This window comes from Budorcas taxicolor, chromosome 4 (genome assembly GCF_023091745.1).
Source record: "Budorcas taxicolor isolate Tak-1 chromosome 4, Takin1.1, whole genome shotgun sequence".
NCBI lineage: Eukaryota > Metazoa > Chordata > Mammalia > Artiodactyla > Bovidae > Budorcas > Budorcas taxicolor.
In genome coordinates this window covers 83,285,273-83,302,136 of record NC_068913.1, presented here as the reverse complement: position 1 = coordinate 83,302,136, position 16,864 = coordinate 83,285,273, and the positions used below count along the sequence as shown (strand labels likewise).

At 44.0% G+C, this 16,864-nt stretch overlaps 1 protein-coding gene across 1 annotated transcript in view; it reads left to right on the top strand.

The window, feature by feature from the left end:
- Window positions 1–16,864, top strand: part of POU6F2 (POU class 6 homeobox 2) — a 498,222-nt gene that overhangs the window by 463,404 nt on the left and 17,954 nt on the right. The window contains exon 7 of the mRNA XM_052639072.1: window positions 11,372–11,578. Coding sequence (XP_052495032.1) covers window positions 11,372–11,578 — 207 coding nt within the window. The remainder of the gene's footprint in view (window positions 1–11,371; window positions 11,579–16,864) is intronic.

The following is a 16,864-nucleotide window of genomic DNA, read 5'->3' as shown; positions in this document are numbered from 1 at the left end:
AAATTGCATCAGTGGTGAAAATCTTGCTTATATGACCTTTGCTGAAAGAATCTACTTTGCATCAGTGAGAATTTCTTCCCAATCACAGATGAAGCCAGTCAATTTCTGATTACAACATCATGCCCAATCAAACCTTGAGCTAATATTTTGCAAAATTTACTCTCCGTTCTTCTGTCTTCCTCATCCCATCTTCTAATTGAGTAAAAAGCAAGCAGAATTGTAAAGCAAAAACAACACCTTAGAGAAATCAAGACTCTCTAAACAATCCAGAGCTTGACAATATGCTTTTCCATTAGTATACAACTCAGATATAATTTTGAAATTTGGGTTGATGGTGGGTCCCTATACTGTGTTCAAGAAAAGGGTTTGTTTCCTGGGCACTGATCTCTGCCCACCACTGACTCCAGGAATAAGCCACGAGGGCAGTTACGATGCCTCCTCACTTCATTCTCATTTCCATGTAATACCATCTTATATAAATTTAATTTAATCTTTTGATTATTCTCTGGATCAAAGCTTTTATTAACACTTGAGTGGGAACCGAAATAAAAGAGAAAATAGCAAATCTCACTAATACAGCAAACTATTTAGGAACAGATATGATGCATCTTAAAATTTTAAAGTAAACAAACAAAGCAAAAAAAAAAAAAAAACTCTAGAGTGTAGCGTATGCCAGATTCAATTGTAGAATTATTGTAGTAGGAACTGTCAACTGCTCAGAACAGGGCTGCAGCTGCTAACTTCATTTTGCCAAAGGACTCAAGAAAGATTCAGGTCCACTAAGAATGATCATTGTATCAATTGAGTTGACTCTTACCTGGGAGACCTGTCAGCTCCCTGAGATGTGGATTTCCTTCCACAGTGTTTACTGCTAATGGGCTGCACAACTAGGGTTCAGCTTGTGCTCCATAAGCAAATCGTTCCTGTAAAAGACCTTTGGAATTGGCGTTATTCATCCTGTCTTACATCATTGAGAATAGAATCTTTTCACCACCACCACCCCTCATCATTTGTAAGTGGGAAAACAAACGCATACACATTAGGTTTCTTTTTTCTCAACAATTAAAAGACTGTGTTTACAGTGTGTTTGGGAATATAGGGTGAGTCTTGGCTTTTATTAAAGATGAGAGAGGAAATAGAGACCCATCAAAGCACATCATTACTATACCTTAGAAATATTGCTGATTACTAGTGAGAATAATCTTGCTAACATGATTGTCAAATGACCATGTCTAAATGGTCCTGAACCTTCTGACCCTCCCTTTTCCTAGATATTGTTACTGTTTTCTTCTTTGGTGGGCATTGGTTTTCTTGTTAGAGTTTTCAGGTTTTTAAAAGGTTCAGAACTTCAGCAACTAAGACATTTGAATAGTATCCATTTTTTAAGTCCTGAAACTTCAACAAGTTTATAGTGTTATAAATAGCAGCAGCACCTACTTCTCAGAAATAAACCAAATTCATAGTTTATGGGGGGAAATATATATTCTGCTCACAATTTTAAAATTTCTACCTCTGCTAGCTTGTTAAATTTTCTCCTCCCTTCCTCCATGTCCCCTTCTTATTTACCTTTCTCCTCTATTTTTCAAGCGTCCTTAGTTAACAAACTCATGACAGTATGATCCACCAAATCTCCTTTTTTCATGTTATTGATGGACCTTCATTGTGGTCAAGACAGTCCCCATTTTTACCTGTTTTTAAAATTAACAGATAGCAGTGGCTTAGAAAATATTCAGTAATATTCGTGAATAAGGTCATGTTTAATTTAGAGGAGCTACTTATAGACCAAAAATGCTAAAATTAAATTAAAATATGAAAAGGTTGGTTTTGATCCCCTGGCACATACAATGGTGAGTTAGCCCAGAGTGGTGGGAGACTTGGAGAGATTTACAAGTTTAAATTTCTTTATGCAGTAGTTTACAGTTATCAAACCCCTTCCCATATAAGTGGAGAAAGAAGACAGAACTGAAACTCAGAGGATCATCATCAAAGGCTCCCATGGTCCCTTTCAATCCTCCAGGTGGCCATGGGCCTGACCCTCCCCCTGGATAAAGGCTACTCTGGGGGCAGGCCACTTTCCTGAGGTCTTCCCAGACCCCGATGGGATACTCCAAGGGGACGTTGCTATGGCAAAGTGGTTTCTTCCATCTCCTCACTCCCCTCTCAACGCTTGGTTTTCTCTTCCACTCCTCAAGCCTCTCTCGGTGATGCTGTCCCAGTGCCCATAGCTCAGGGCTCCTCTGGGACAAGGATTTAATTTTGTTTTAATTTTTTTTAATCGTGGTAAAAGCCACATAATATAAAACATACTATTTGTTCAGTGACATTAAGTACATTCACATCATTGTGCAATTCTCACCATGATCCATCTCCTGAATTTTTCGCCTTCCTAAACTGAAATCCTGTCCCCAATAAACACTAATTCCCCATCCCCCCTCCTCACCTCACCCCCTAACCCCTGGCACCTAGCTTCTACCAATGTACTTTCTGACTCTGAATTTGACTTTTCCAGATACCTTGTATAAGTGGAGTCAAATAGTGCTTGTCTGCACCTAAAGTATATTGGAATGCATTTTTAAAGTTAATTAATATATGGGACAAGGATTTTAAATAGCTTAGACCCATGACAATGAGTCCAAGGAAACACACACATTCCACTTATCAGTAGGAGCATTGCTAGTGTTAATGCACTGACGCTTAGGCACACGGAGGCCAGCCCAGACTCTCTCTCTTTCTCTCTCTCCCTCACCTTTTTCCTCTCTCGGCCTTTTTCTCTTCCCCACTCAGCTTTTACAGCCACACTGTCTGACCTCTAGATTCTCTGGGTGTATATTCCCTAGGCTGAGGGGACACTGTTTATTCAACCACATTCTTTCATGTTGAAGAGAAGAGAAAGCTTTCCTTCCCCATCCCTAGAGTGAGGAAGACATGCAGAATTTCAAGAATTCTCTTTATCTAGGCAATGGCAACCCACTCCAGTACTCTTGTCTGGAAAATCCCATGCACTGAGGAGCCTGGTAGGCTGCGGTCCAAGGGGTCGCTAAGAGTCGGACATGACTGAGTGATTTCACTTTCGCTTTTCACTTTCATGCATTGGAGAAGGAAATGGCAACCCACTCCAGTGTTCTTACCTGGAGAATCCCAGGGACGGGGGAGCCTGGTGGGCTGCCGTCTATTGGGTCACACAAAGTCAGACATGATTGAAGCAACTTAGCAGTAGCAGCAGCAGCAGCAACCCTTATCATGAGCACCTGGTGTTAATGCACTGATGCTTAGGCACACGGAGGCCAGCCCAGACTCTCTCTCTGGAGTGATCTAACTGGTTTTCACAAAACTCTTTTGCAAAAGCATAAACATCTAGTCCCTCCTTTGGAACACAGCACCTATTGAACTTTGGTGCCTCCACCAAAACTCACAACTTTGCATTGTGACAGGACAAGGAAGATTTAATTATTTTTTTGTGGGAAACTACCATGTTCTGTTCTTCAGGGTAAAGTCTTTTCATAGCGAAATGATAACACACAGAAAAATTCAAAAAAGCATTTGCAACTTAGTGCAAAGGCCCAGGGATTACAAAAACACGTCAGAAAACAGAAGTTATGAACAAACATTTATGCAACACCTCTTTGGTTGTTAGAGTACCTTGTTGGGTGCTCTGCATATGTTAACTTGATGAGGCTTCACAATAACCTTATAAAGTGCACATGATTATTCCCCTTTCCTAGAATGAGAAGACTGAGGTGCTAAAGGTGAAACAATCACCAACAATTTTCCACTCAGTTCAGTTCAGTTCAGTTCAGTTGCTCAGTCATGTCCGACTCTCTGCAACCCCATGAATCGCAGCACACCAGGCCTCCCTGTCCATCACCAACTCACGGAGTTCACTCAGACTCACGTCCATCGGGTCCGTGATGCCATCCAGCCATCTCATGCTCTGTTGTCCCCTTCTCCTCCTGCCCCCAATCCCTCCCAGCATCAGAGTCTTTTCCAATGAGTCAACTCTTTGCATCAGGTGGCCAAAGTACTCCAGTTTCAGCTTTAGCATCATTCCTTCCAAAGAAATCCCAGGGTTGATCTCCTTCAGAATGGACTGGTTAGATCTCCTTGCAGTCCAAGGGACTCTCAAGAGTCTTCTCCAACACCACACTTCAAAAGCATCAATTCTTCGGCGCTCAGCCTTCTTCACAGTCCAACTCTCACATCCATACATGACTACTGGAAAAACCATAGCCTTGACTAGATGGACCTTAGTCGGCAAAGTAATGTCTCTGCTTTTGAATATATTATCTAGGTTGCTCATAACTTTTCTTCCGAGGAGTAAGCATCTTTTAATTTCATGGCTGCAATCACCATCTGCTAGTTAGTGGCAAAACTTAGACTTGTATCCAACCAGCGGGGAATTTTTTTCCTCTCCCTCTCTCGGTATGTTTATCTCATGAAGACTATTAAGAACAATTACCTTTAATAGCTTTTAAGTGAGTGTGAAAGTCACTCAGTCATGTCTGACTCTTTGGGACCCCATAGACTATACAGTCCATGGAATTCTCCAGGCCAGAATACTGGAGTGGGTAGCCGTTCCCTTCTCCAGGGGATCTTCCCAACCCAGGGATCGAACCCGGGTCTCCCACATTGCAGGTGGATTCTTTACCAGCTGAGCCACGGGGGAAGCCCTAATGGCTTTTAAGAAGCCATTAAAGGGAAGCGGATTTTCTTAGTGTTGTCATTGCTGTTTTTACAGCATCCGTTTTCATGCAAATTATCCTTCTCATAATGTGAGTCAAAGTGACATTTTAAAGATCATGACACTTCCAATTCTTTACTCTCATCTGTGAGTGTGTTTCTAAAGTTGAAGCCAACTAGTAGAGCACTCAGCAGCAAGAATCCTCATTCCAACTGACAGTGAGAAACATTGAGTAGGTAGATATTCCCAGAGGCGGAATACTTACTGATACCCATAGTGTAAGCATTAAACTGTATGCTATAAAAAGCTCTTTCTCACACTCATTAAGAAATTGTGTGTCATCTATTTCTTACAGTTTGACCTCAGATAATTTGTCTCATGTCCTGGGCTTTAGTTATGCCCCCTTCAGACACACCTCCATTCCCTATGCCCATACTCTTGCCAGACATTGTTAATCAGTCATGGCACTGTTTCTTCCTGAACATTGGAACCTTCAGAGCTCCAGGAAGCCATAGCCAATTGGTTGATTGATTGATGTTGCCTGCAACAAGATTAAATCTATTTATCCTTAGTTGCATGTCTTCCTCTAATTAAACTCATTGTTCTACTTATCTTCATGCCTTTACTATCTCTGGCTCAGATTCTCCATAGAAGACCTCTAAATATTCATACTTTTCATGTTTCCCTCCTTGGACACTAGATTGCATGTCACAAAAATAACTTTTGTTTGGGAAATGGATATATTTCCCTATTCTTCCTAAATCAGCATCCTAATTGGAACTGCCAAAACAACCAAGTTTAACCTTAAACTTGAGAGCACCTGAGACTGAAGTCAACATATTATGTAAAGAAGACAAAAATCCCCTGGAGGAAGAGAGAACAGTGGCTGTGGCCAGACCAGAAGGGAAAGGGAAGGAGACAGGTGATCACTCGCTACCGGCTCCTTAGCTCTCAGAAGCTAGAGTTCTATGCTCAAGAATGGACAGAGTGATGCCAGGTGTTAACAAAAGCCTCTTGACCAAAAAGTGCTGAGGTTACACAAATATTTGACAAAGAATTGTCTCTGCTGATGGACTGAAAGCCCTGAAAAATCACCCCTTTCCAGCAGTGATGGGTTTCTTTTTCCTAAAGATATATGCAACAGAATTACTTGTCACATTGACATCTGCAATCGCATTCTCTGTGGCAGAGTTTAACAGCATGTCATAGACTATTACAACATGTGGCCCATCAGACGACTTGTCTGGATGCCCTAGGCTTCTGTGATACCCCCTCAACTGCTGCTGATGACACCTACATGCTGGCAGTGAATAAATTCAGCACCCATTCCTCTCCATCAGTTATAATGCATCGCTGCTAAACACCTCAACTACACTGAGGTCCATAAGGGCATTGCAGTGATAACGTGGTAACCCAAGGCATTACATGCCACTGAATTGCTGGGGTTTGCCACAAGCACAAGATAATCTTTATGGTGGCTTAAATCATAATGGCCACTGGATAATAATAGCACACTTATGTGCAAGTCATCCCCATTCTTATGAAAATAGGGAGATGTGCTAATGAACACTAGTAATCATTTCAGTGATATTTTTTTTTTAGTTACTCTTACAACATGGACTTTATTCTCCCTTGTGGTTTATGCTCTTAACCCTTTTAAGCAAAGAGACAAGTGAACATGAACAGCAACAACAAAATAAGTCCCCTGTCAGAGAAGCTGGAACTCTGAGGTCACAAATTATCATTGCAATAGCAGTATGGGCCTCGTCCTGGTTAAAGCATTCATCAGAGATGAATCATTACTGTTGGAGTCAGGGAAAAGACAGAGGGGATCATTGCAAATGATGCCTGAGCTATTTGCTGTGGGATTGATGGGCCAATAACTTCACTCAAAAATTTCTAATGTTGCAACCTAGGCATAAAGTAGACCATGCTTGTTGAATTGAAGTGGAAGGCAACGAATCAAGCATCCCCTATGCCAAGGATTCATTGAAGCCTTTTGCTTCACACTTGGAGGACTACAATAATATCCCAGTGACTCATCTTCTGGTCAGTCACCTCTTGACACTCCAGTCCATTCTCGCCACGCAGTCACATTCTCATCTGAAATAGCTCCATTTCAGTACTCTCCCCTGGAATTTGACCCTTCCAGGCCAACCTGTCACTGACCAATGTCTTCACTCTCTTTTGCATGAAACAAGTTAACTCACCACTGCCACGTTTCTTACCGCCCAACTGAAATGGATTCTCTGACTTGCCATATCCCACCCAACCTCCAAGACGCTCTTCTGCGCCTGTTTCTTCTAGGAAGTCTTCCTAGCCATCATCTGCATCTTTTTTCCTCTGAAACCACTCATTCATTCCAAATATTCCTCTGAGCACTGACCATATGAGTAGAGGTTTTTATCAGAGAGTCCTTGCCACATTGACATGTATCATTTCTCCATCGGGTTGTTAGAATCTTTGCATGCAATGAGCCTATTTTTATCACCCCTCCCCTGCCCCAGTTGTGTCTTCCTGGTGTCTTCCATGGCACATGACGCTGTGTGTTACATAGAGAAGGGTCTGGTGGTACGAGGCTCTTCTGCCAGAGTCCTCAGCATCTCAGGAGAGCTGGAATACGAGAATATCTCTTGTGTATCCGATGCCTGGATCCAGAGTCCCAGCACAATGGCCGTTTGCTCGGTGACATGTGCTTCCATCAGGACATCTCCTTGTGGTAAATCCTTAGCCCTAGGAACCAGAAAATCAAACTCCAAAAGCTAGTCCTTGGACTACAAATGCTTTGAAAGTGGCTTCTTTCTATCTTTGTCCTCAAATCAATTTCATTATTGCCTTTTCTTTTTTAAAATTTATTTTTGGCTGTGCTGGGTCTCTGTTGCTTTGTGAGGCTTAGTTGCAGTGAGCAGGGGCTACCCTTCGTTGCAGTGCACAGGCTTCTCATGGCAGGGGCTTTAGGCACGCGGGCTTCAATCGATGTGGCATGTGGGCTCAGCAGTTGCAGCTTATGGGCTTACTTGCTCCCCAGCATGTGGAATCTTCCTGGACCAGGGATCAAACCTGTGTTCCCTGCATTGGCAGGCAGATTCCTATCCACTGAGCCACAGGGAAGCCCCCTTATTGCCTTTTCAAACCTCAGCTGCGATTTCCTGATTTAGCTGAAGAATGTGTAGATGCAAATACTTCCTTTGAATATTGAAAACGTTTTCATTTAAAACACAAGTATTCCAGGTCAATGAACCTCCCACCTTGCTGCCTCGGCTCCTCGCATGTCCTTGTGACCACCTTTTGGAAGTTAGAGTCTAAAGAGAAGTTACAGTGAGATCTATGTAAGCAAAACTGGCACATCTGACAAGTTTTCAACAACACAGTATGTGATGGTCTCCACACTTGGATGCATGGGAGCAAATGAAAATAAGCAAGTTGTAAGGCACTAGGGAATATTAAAAAATTCCCCACAGAGTACTGCCAAGGGTTTGACAAGCTGAGATGGTGATCCCAACTGTGCTGAGAGGAGAACAAAAATGAAAAACGCTCAACTTCACAGAAGCCATCCTGACTTTAGAACCACCCAACCCCACCCTTCCACCTCTCAGACAAAGCCTCCCATTAAAGGATCCCCTCCGTCGGGCCATTGTGGGTCTCTCTGGCTCTGACACTAGCACCGCCTTACCCTCAGTAAGTGATGCTAAGGCCCAGGAAAGAAGAAAGGAGCGAAGGAGGGGTGAAGGGGGACAAAAGTGACGCCATGTTTTAGTAATGTTGCCGTGAGGTGTTGGCAAGTGAGACTGCACTTGGGGAAGAGGCTGGTGAGACGCTGTGTTTGCCTTTGCTTCTTTGCACTCAGAACGCAGGCAGAGCATCTCATTACCGCCAGGCGAGCACAGACTCGTGTCAATCTTCTTGGAAGCAGAGTGCCTCACTCCACATCCCAGTGTGTTCTGTAGCTGTCAGGTGCCTGCCTCCTCTGAAGCCTTCTCCCGGGCTAAACACGCTGACATCCTGCCTAAAATAGAACCCACAACCCTGCCACCTAAGTGAATCCAGCTTCTGTGGGCTTTCATCTGGGGCCAATCAGGAGGAGTGGGGCTTCCCAGGCCCAGGGAAGTCAGACAGGATGGGTGAGCCTCTGGACTTTCCCTGTGCATTGAGGACAGGGGCGTTGTACATTTCATGGTGCAGATGAGGAAAGTGGGAGTAGCCTGCATCAGAGTCAGACAAGGAACTTGCTCCCCTCATTGCCTGTGGAGTCAAAGCCTTTGGACCCTGGGATGTTAACGCAAGACAAGTCATCAATAAGGACTTATGCACCCTGATCTATTGATGTGGACTCCTGCTGACCTTGCTGGCACTGATGGGACATGCTCATGGCCAGTGCTGCTGGAGGGACAGTGCAGTCTTACTCAGTGAGACTGTGGAGCTACAGACTCCCTGCAGGACCACTGACCACTCTCTCGGAAACGACTTGACCTTGATTGTCCGCCATTGACAACTGCCATGGATACCTGATATTCACACAGCTCCTCCATTAGCGCCATCCCACAGGAGCTTCTGTGGTGGAAGCAAGGCCCGCCGAGTGAGGAGGGATGTCTCTCAACTCTGATCTTTGGACTGAATCCTGTGGTCTTGCAGGTCTTCTGCAGTGCCAGCTGTATCTGGAATCCAAGAGACAGCTGAACCCAGAAACCATTCCTTCCCAAGATAGCTATTGAGAAACTATGTCCCAAGCCCTGCCTGGGGCACTGTGGGCAGAAAATGGAATCATTTATAAACTTAGTCTACAAGCAGCTAAGCATCTGGTGGGAAACTGCAAGCAGGATGCAGGGCTTTTCCTAAGAGCAAGTGCCCTCCTATGTCCTTCCTGTGGTAGCAGCCAGGGGACACATGAAAGAGTGAGCATCTGGGGCTCCTGCACACCTGGACCCCAACTCTGCCACTTGCAAACTCCTCCCTGAACCTCCACTGTCTTACCTGCTAAAAAGGGGTGAGACTAGTGCTCACAGGACTGAGCTGTTGTGAGAACGTGGAATGAATGAAAACCAGACCCGTGAAAGCACTTCCTGAGATAGTATTGTTAATATGTCAAGGTGGCCCCCTCAGGTCACGTTACCACAGTTCATGTCTGGAAAGTGTCCCTGGAAGACAACCAGCAGAGCAGAGCTGCATAAGCATCCTGGGGTACCTGGAGGGGACAGCATCTAACCTGAGTTCCATGACTTTCCCTGGGAGAGTCCATGACATTGGAAAACAGAGTTGTATTTTCTTTTCTCACCAATTAGATTTGTCTCTGTCAACTTACGAATGTGTCTGTGTTTCCAGATCTTATGAACACCTCTGTTCACGCTCCTTTTCTCCCACCACGGTGACTGGATCCAGCCAGGCCCTCCTGTGATGCTCTGCATGAGCTCTTTACTGACACCAGAGGCTACCAGATACCGAGAAAAGCCTCCCCCAGCTGCCGCAGAAGCCTTGATCCTCTCACCTTTCTGGCCCAGTTTAAAATCCATGTGTTAAAATGCACTTTCAGAGACTTCCCTGGCAGTCCAGTGGTTAGGAATTTGACTTCCAGTGCAGGGTTGCCATTTTGATGCCTTGTCAGGGAGCTACGATCCACATGCCTTGTGGCCAACACCGAAACCTAGAACAGAAGCAATATTGTAACAAATTCAGTGAAGACTTTTACAATGGTCCACATCAAAAAAAAAAAAAAAATTAAAAACAAAACACTCTTTGAAAAATGTTCAGTCCTCAGTCGTCATTTCACCTCTATTTTGAGTTTCATTTATCGGTTAAGATCCCAGTTCTCCCTCCGAAAGCACAGGCTCCTTACGATACAGTGGAGGAGGCAGCGCAGCTGGGACTGGACCTATGTGTCCCTGACTCCAGAATCCGGGCTCTGCACCCCCGTGATCACCAGGGTGCTGCTGGGGCCTCCAGTCATGCTGGGATGTCAGGGAGCTAACCCCGACCTGAGAGAGGAGCAGGAAGGCGGGGAAGGGAGGGAGGGCTAGAGAGGGCAGGAGAGACCCAAGCAGAGGAGCGGGTACAAGGAAGCACGTTGTGTGTGAGGAGCCCTGTGGGGAAGGCGTGCGGCTCCCCGGCCAGAGGAGGGCCTTCAGTGCACGAGTCGTTGATGCTCCGTCTGCTTCTGAGACAGAGCAGGGGAGTCTGCTGCCCTGGCAGAAGCCACGCGTTTCTGCCCTCACTGCTGCCTCAGTTTCCTGTCTTTTTTTTTTCATATTGAAGTATAGTTGTAGCGTAGTATAGTTTCAGGTGTTGTGTTAGTTTCAGGTGTCCAGCAAAGTGTCTCAGATATACATAAACAAATATATATTCTTTCTCAGATTCCTTTCGCAGATAGGTTGTTACAGAGAATGGAGCAGAGTTCCCTTTGCTACACAGTAGGTCCTTGTTATTTATCTAGTTTGTATACAGTAAGGTATATCTGTTAATCCATGATTTTAGTTTTAAATAAGATGGTTTCCCTTTTTGTCCAGGCACTCGGTCTACGTGTGTTTCTCTCTCCTCACATGCTCATCCTTTGCTACTTTCTTTCTTCTCCAGATCGGTCCGAGGATTCTGAATCAGCTCTCAGGGAGCCTCCAACAGAGACCAGAGCATGAGAGAGGGTCAGGTGCCTGTGCCAACTCTGAGCAGAGCCTGGAGCCTCACCTGTGGGCCTGTTTCTTGCAGATTATTGGGACCATTCCTCTGATGCCGAATCCAGGGCCCTCAAGCCAAACAGCGAGTGGCACGCAAGGCCTTCAAGTGCAGCCGATTACCCCCCAGCTCCTGACGAACGCCCAGGGCCAGATCATTGCCACAGTCATCGGGAACCAGATCCTGCCTGTGATCAACACGCAGGGCATCACGCTCTCCCCCATCAAGCCCGGCCAGCAGGTAAAGGCTTCTTGTCCAGACAGCCGTGGCTACCTGGACATCTCTCCTTACCGTCCTTCTTCTATCTGGGCTCAATCAATGAAAAGTAATTTTTAAATTAGAAAATATTTAATCTCACTAATCCTAACATATTGATACTTATTTTTTAAAAAAAGCAAGTAGCTTTATTTTTCATTATTAGTGAATATGAGTGACAACTAAATAACTGCTAATCTATAAACAAGAATATATTTGGTTATAACAAGGACAATTGCCTAAAGTTCAATAGATTTGTGTTCTTATTTATCACAGCTTATGATACTTAACTTTCAGTCAATTTTAAAAGGGGTCAACAAGACATTAAGACCAGTTAACATCTTATCTGTAAATGGCGGGGGTGGGGGGAAACTATTACTCATTAAGAGATCCCAAATTGATGCTGCTAAAAGTGCTTCCCAGAAATTAGGGAATGAAAAATAGGAGGTTCTAATTGGTAGAATTTTATTAAAACCATGAGAATCCAGTATGTTTTATCCATTCAAATATCAATCAAGTAATTTCTGTGTGTTATACTAGAAGCTGGGTACACAGCCCTGAAGAAGAACAACATGGTCCCTGACCTTATGGAGTTTCTGGTTAATTGTTTTCTTCAACAAACCTTTCTTGATAACCCACTATACACTGAGCCTCTGCTTAATGATAAGAAACAGGGTTGAAAGAGTGGCAATTTCTTGTCTTAAGGAGCTCATAGTCTTGTAGAGGACACAGATGTATGAGCACAGCCCCATTATGCAATAAAACAGAATGTTCTGGGACTTCCCTGCTGGTCCAGTGGTTACAAATGTTGTTGACCCATCATTCACCTGACTGACTCCAACCCATCCATCAAGACTCACTTCCAAACCACATGAGCACTTCCACAGCGGGAAGGGGTGGGGACTGGGCGGGGGGACAGAGGGGGGTGGAGCGGGCGAGGAACTAAGATCCAGTGACATGGCCAAAAAATTTTTAATAAATAAATAAGACAGCATGTCCTGTAACAGGACAGGTATGCCCAAAGTTTAGTATCATCACAAAGATGGAAGTGACTGACTGTCCGGAGAGTGTTGAGTCCTCACATGGTTTGGAAGGGTTGGAGTCAGCCAGGTGAATGATTGGTCAACAACATTCCAGGCAGTGGGGATAGCAGGCACAGAGGCAGGAACACACAAAGAAGCCTGGAGTATTAAAACACAGGAAAAGGGTTCATGTGACTGAAATCCAGAGTCTGAGAACAGTCATGGAAGGGGCCTAACATTCAAACTAAAAAAGGTGACTTTGTCCCAGTGTGATCTTGAGGCATTCCTCATCTTTGTGCCTCAGTTTTCTCATCTATAAAATGGGGAAATGTCAGTATCTCCCTCACATAGCAGTTGGGGGGCCTCTCTTACTCCCGCTGGTTCTCCCTCTAAATCGAAACCACTGCCTGTGAGCCAGGGTTCCCACCACCCTCTTCTTCCCCAGCTTTCTCACGGGCAGTGGGACAGTCCCTGACAAATGTATTTTGAGGACTTCTACCCCCTCCCTCTGCCTCTGTCTCTCAGCTCTTTTCTTGCTTTTACTATTTACAGGATTCCACTGTATTCTCTACCCTTCTAAATAGTTCCCCCAAGGGAACTGTACTGGTCCCTGCTGGTCCAGTGGTTAAAACTCTGAGCTTCCACTGCGGGAGGCACGGGTTCCATCCCTGTTCAAGGAACTAAGATCTCACATGCCACACAGTGTGGCCAAAGAATGAATAAATAGTTCCTCCAAATGTTCCATTGGCTTTTTAATCCCTAGTTCTATCTGTTCAAACCTATGTTCAAAATTATCTCTGGGCGCAGAAATGAGAAAATTAATCTTTTTGTACAATCTGCTAAAAAACTATTTCTGTCAGCAAACCCAAGTTGTAAATTGCCAAGAAGGTGATGAATTAATTAGTGGTCATCAACATTTAATACAAGTAGCTCTCACTCTCACTTTGAATTTCTAAGTAGGGTGTGTGGGTGATAGACCACTGCCATTATACAAGATGACAGCTCTATATTTGAGGTAGTACAGTTTTGATCCAGAAGGAGCTAACTAAGAAACGGCAAGTAAGAGGGAGGTATGGTGCTCCTCCTCAAACCCTCGCCCACTATCAACAGTGTGAATCCATTTACACAGTCTCTCTCGTGAGCATAGATGCACCTCAGAATCTTGCTCGCACCCTACCTGTTGACCACTGGATGAAACCTCATTATCACAGTGGGAATGTCTGGTCCCCTGCTAGTCTGACCACTGCCATCAACCCTGTTGGTAGAACTGGAGCTCTAGCAACTGGGAAGAAACAGCCAGCCTCTAGGGGATGTGCCTTGCCCATCCAACTCACGTCATTTACAACCAGAATTGCAGAGAGCAGGACTTGCCTTGCCAGTATATGTGCACGCATCTCTCATGAAAGTACTTGCTGAGAGGACATATGTGCACAGCTGAAAAGAGCGACACTCGAACCTTCCTGAATCCTCAAGTCATGGCAGGCACCCGTGGGCCTGTCCCATTGTTCAAGGCATGTGCCAGTGGTCTACTCAAGTCCTCGAAAGGTCAAGGGAACTGATGACGGACCTGCTGAGAAATATCAGAAGAGCGCCACACTGTTTCTTGGCATCAGCTCTGATTGAAACACCTTGGAAGGTGTAGTAAAGTTAACAAGTTGGGTGAATCGACAGGAAATGCTCAAGTCTGAGTCCCAGATATAAAAGGGGGAATTCTGAGGATAGAGGGTCATAAAATGCTGAGAGTCCAAAAGTAAAAAGCTCAGACCTAGAGATATATATAAGAATAGTGGTCTTCAATTTTTTCCTTTAAATACTACCCTTTACATTGAAGAAATATAATATGGACAACCACTAAAAAATAAAGGATTTCTCTTGTACAGTAGAGAAGTTTCTCAATTTATTTTTTCATGTGATTTATGACAAATGCTTGATCTCACCAGAGCATAGTTCCAACAGTAAAATATGTCATAAATTACAAGAGCAGAGAAATCCCTAACTCGCACTCAAAAGGAAGTCCACTTTTTATGGAGTGTAGTACAGGCCTCTTGGGCTAGATGCCCTGGGGTGATTCATTTTAATTTAAAAAAATAATTTAAAAAATCTTAATTTTTACACATGCCTACCACTGCTTAAAAGAACCTGGATAAAATCAACAAGTGAAGAGTCAACTACTCTTGAGGATGCTTTATTCCAATGATGAAAGATTGAGAACCTGCAAAGTTATCATCTGAAATACAAACAGTATTTTTTAAAAAACATATACCAATATCTGATAGTCCTAGATATCACTTTCATAGTATTGAATCGGGAATCCTTGGTAAGCAATGCAAAGAAACAAAGGTCAGAAAATGACTAGACAAGAAAGAGAAGGGGACTTACCTGGTGGTCCAGTGGTTGAGACTCTGTACTCCCAGTGCAGGGGATGTGAGTTTGATCCCTGGTCAGGGAAGTAAGATCTCACGTGCTGCACATACATACACACACACACACACACACACACACACACACACTATATATATATATGTATATATATATATATATATATATATATATATATATATATAAGGGAGAGAGAAGTATCTTTCTGTGCATGGAACAAAGCGCTTAATACAAAAATATTTGGTAGAGCTTGAAAGTAACCTTTCCTTTCCTCCATAAGATTCTGCAGCTTCAAAAGTCAGAGTGACCCACATGCCAGGGTTTGCCCTTATTATTCTGTGATTGTGAATTCATGATTTCTTCATGCAGCACAGAAATCATGTTGTGTATATTTATTCTTCCTCTGACTAAATCCCAACAAAAGTTTATGGGAGATTTCTAATGTCATTAAGAAAATAGAGACACAGGAAAGGAAAAATGTGATTTGTAAAATCAAAGCATTGAAATTTTTCAAAAATTGAATACTATGGCTATAGTACTTGGAGACTGCCATCCATGAAGGCACTCAATTGTTCTTCAAAATGTAATCTTCTAATAGGAAGCCAAAGGAAAATGATTTATTTAAACTAGCTCCCTAAACTGCCGTGCATGCTAAGTCGCTTCAGTCATGACCAACTCTTTGCCACCCTATGGTCTATAGCCCACCAGGCTCTTCTGTCTGTGGGATTCTCCAGGCAAGAACTGGAGTGGGTTGCCATGCCCTCCTCCAGGGGATCGTCTCAGGGATCAAACCCACATCTCTTATATCTCCTGCACTGGCAGGTGGGTTCTTTACTACTAGCACCACAGGGAAGCCCCTAAAATGCTATATGATTCTCTAAATCCATCTGGTTGTTTTTTTTTTTTCAAGTAAAAAAAATATAGTCACCAGTTTTTTCCCAGCTGTTACATAAATCAGTAGTTTCCAATTTTTTCTTGAAGCCATCCAGAATAAGACACAAATGAAGTATTTCCACCCATACAGGATCTAAAATAGTCATAAGGGTTTCCTAGAGAAAGGAAATGTGTGTCAGGGACCCCAATACAAAACACACCTTTGACCTTCCAGCCATACATCCGGGCATCTCACCTCTCTGGTCTCCCCTGGTCACTCCCAGTCGAGCTCAGCTGACAGAGCATGTGCTCCCTGCCCACCCTAGCCTGGAACGCCTTTCCCTCCTCTTCTGTCTGGCAAACTCCCACCACCATCCCCCTGCCCAGGATCCCTCCTTTGTGTAGCTCCCATTTATCATTCTCCTACCTCGGTTTTCCCCTCGCTCCATTCACTGTCATCAGTCGGTACTGTCTACACCTGGAAGGCAGGGACCAGACTGATTCAGCCTTGCTCAGGACCTAGCCTATGCTGCGTGCTCCATCCATCGTGTTTTACTGCTGCCAAATGGTAGTGTTTCCCTATCGGGGACACCAGATTCTAGAGGCATGCTCCCTGAGGAGCCCAGCCCAGGCCCTTCTGTGGCTTTCCGATTCTGTGTCTTTTGCCATTTTCCAGTTTGTTCCAAACCAGTACCTGCCGGCAGCTTGGGGAGAACTTCCACACAGCACTCTCTTCCCTAATTCTCTTTCTTTCTCCGTTAACCCCTTCCTCTGCACTAAGATGCAGAGTTCTATCATGTTCTAGATATGACACCCAAGGGAGTTTTTAGCTATCAGAAATTTTCAAAATTTTAGTACTCAAAATTTTTCAAGTTAGGTTGTCCTGAGGTCAACCCTGAACCTTCCAGCAAATTTAACACCTGCATAGTTGGCCATGTCCACTGTAGAATGAACTCCTCGATAACATTCAGGTATTCTTTATGTCTTCCTAATTATT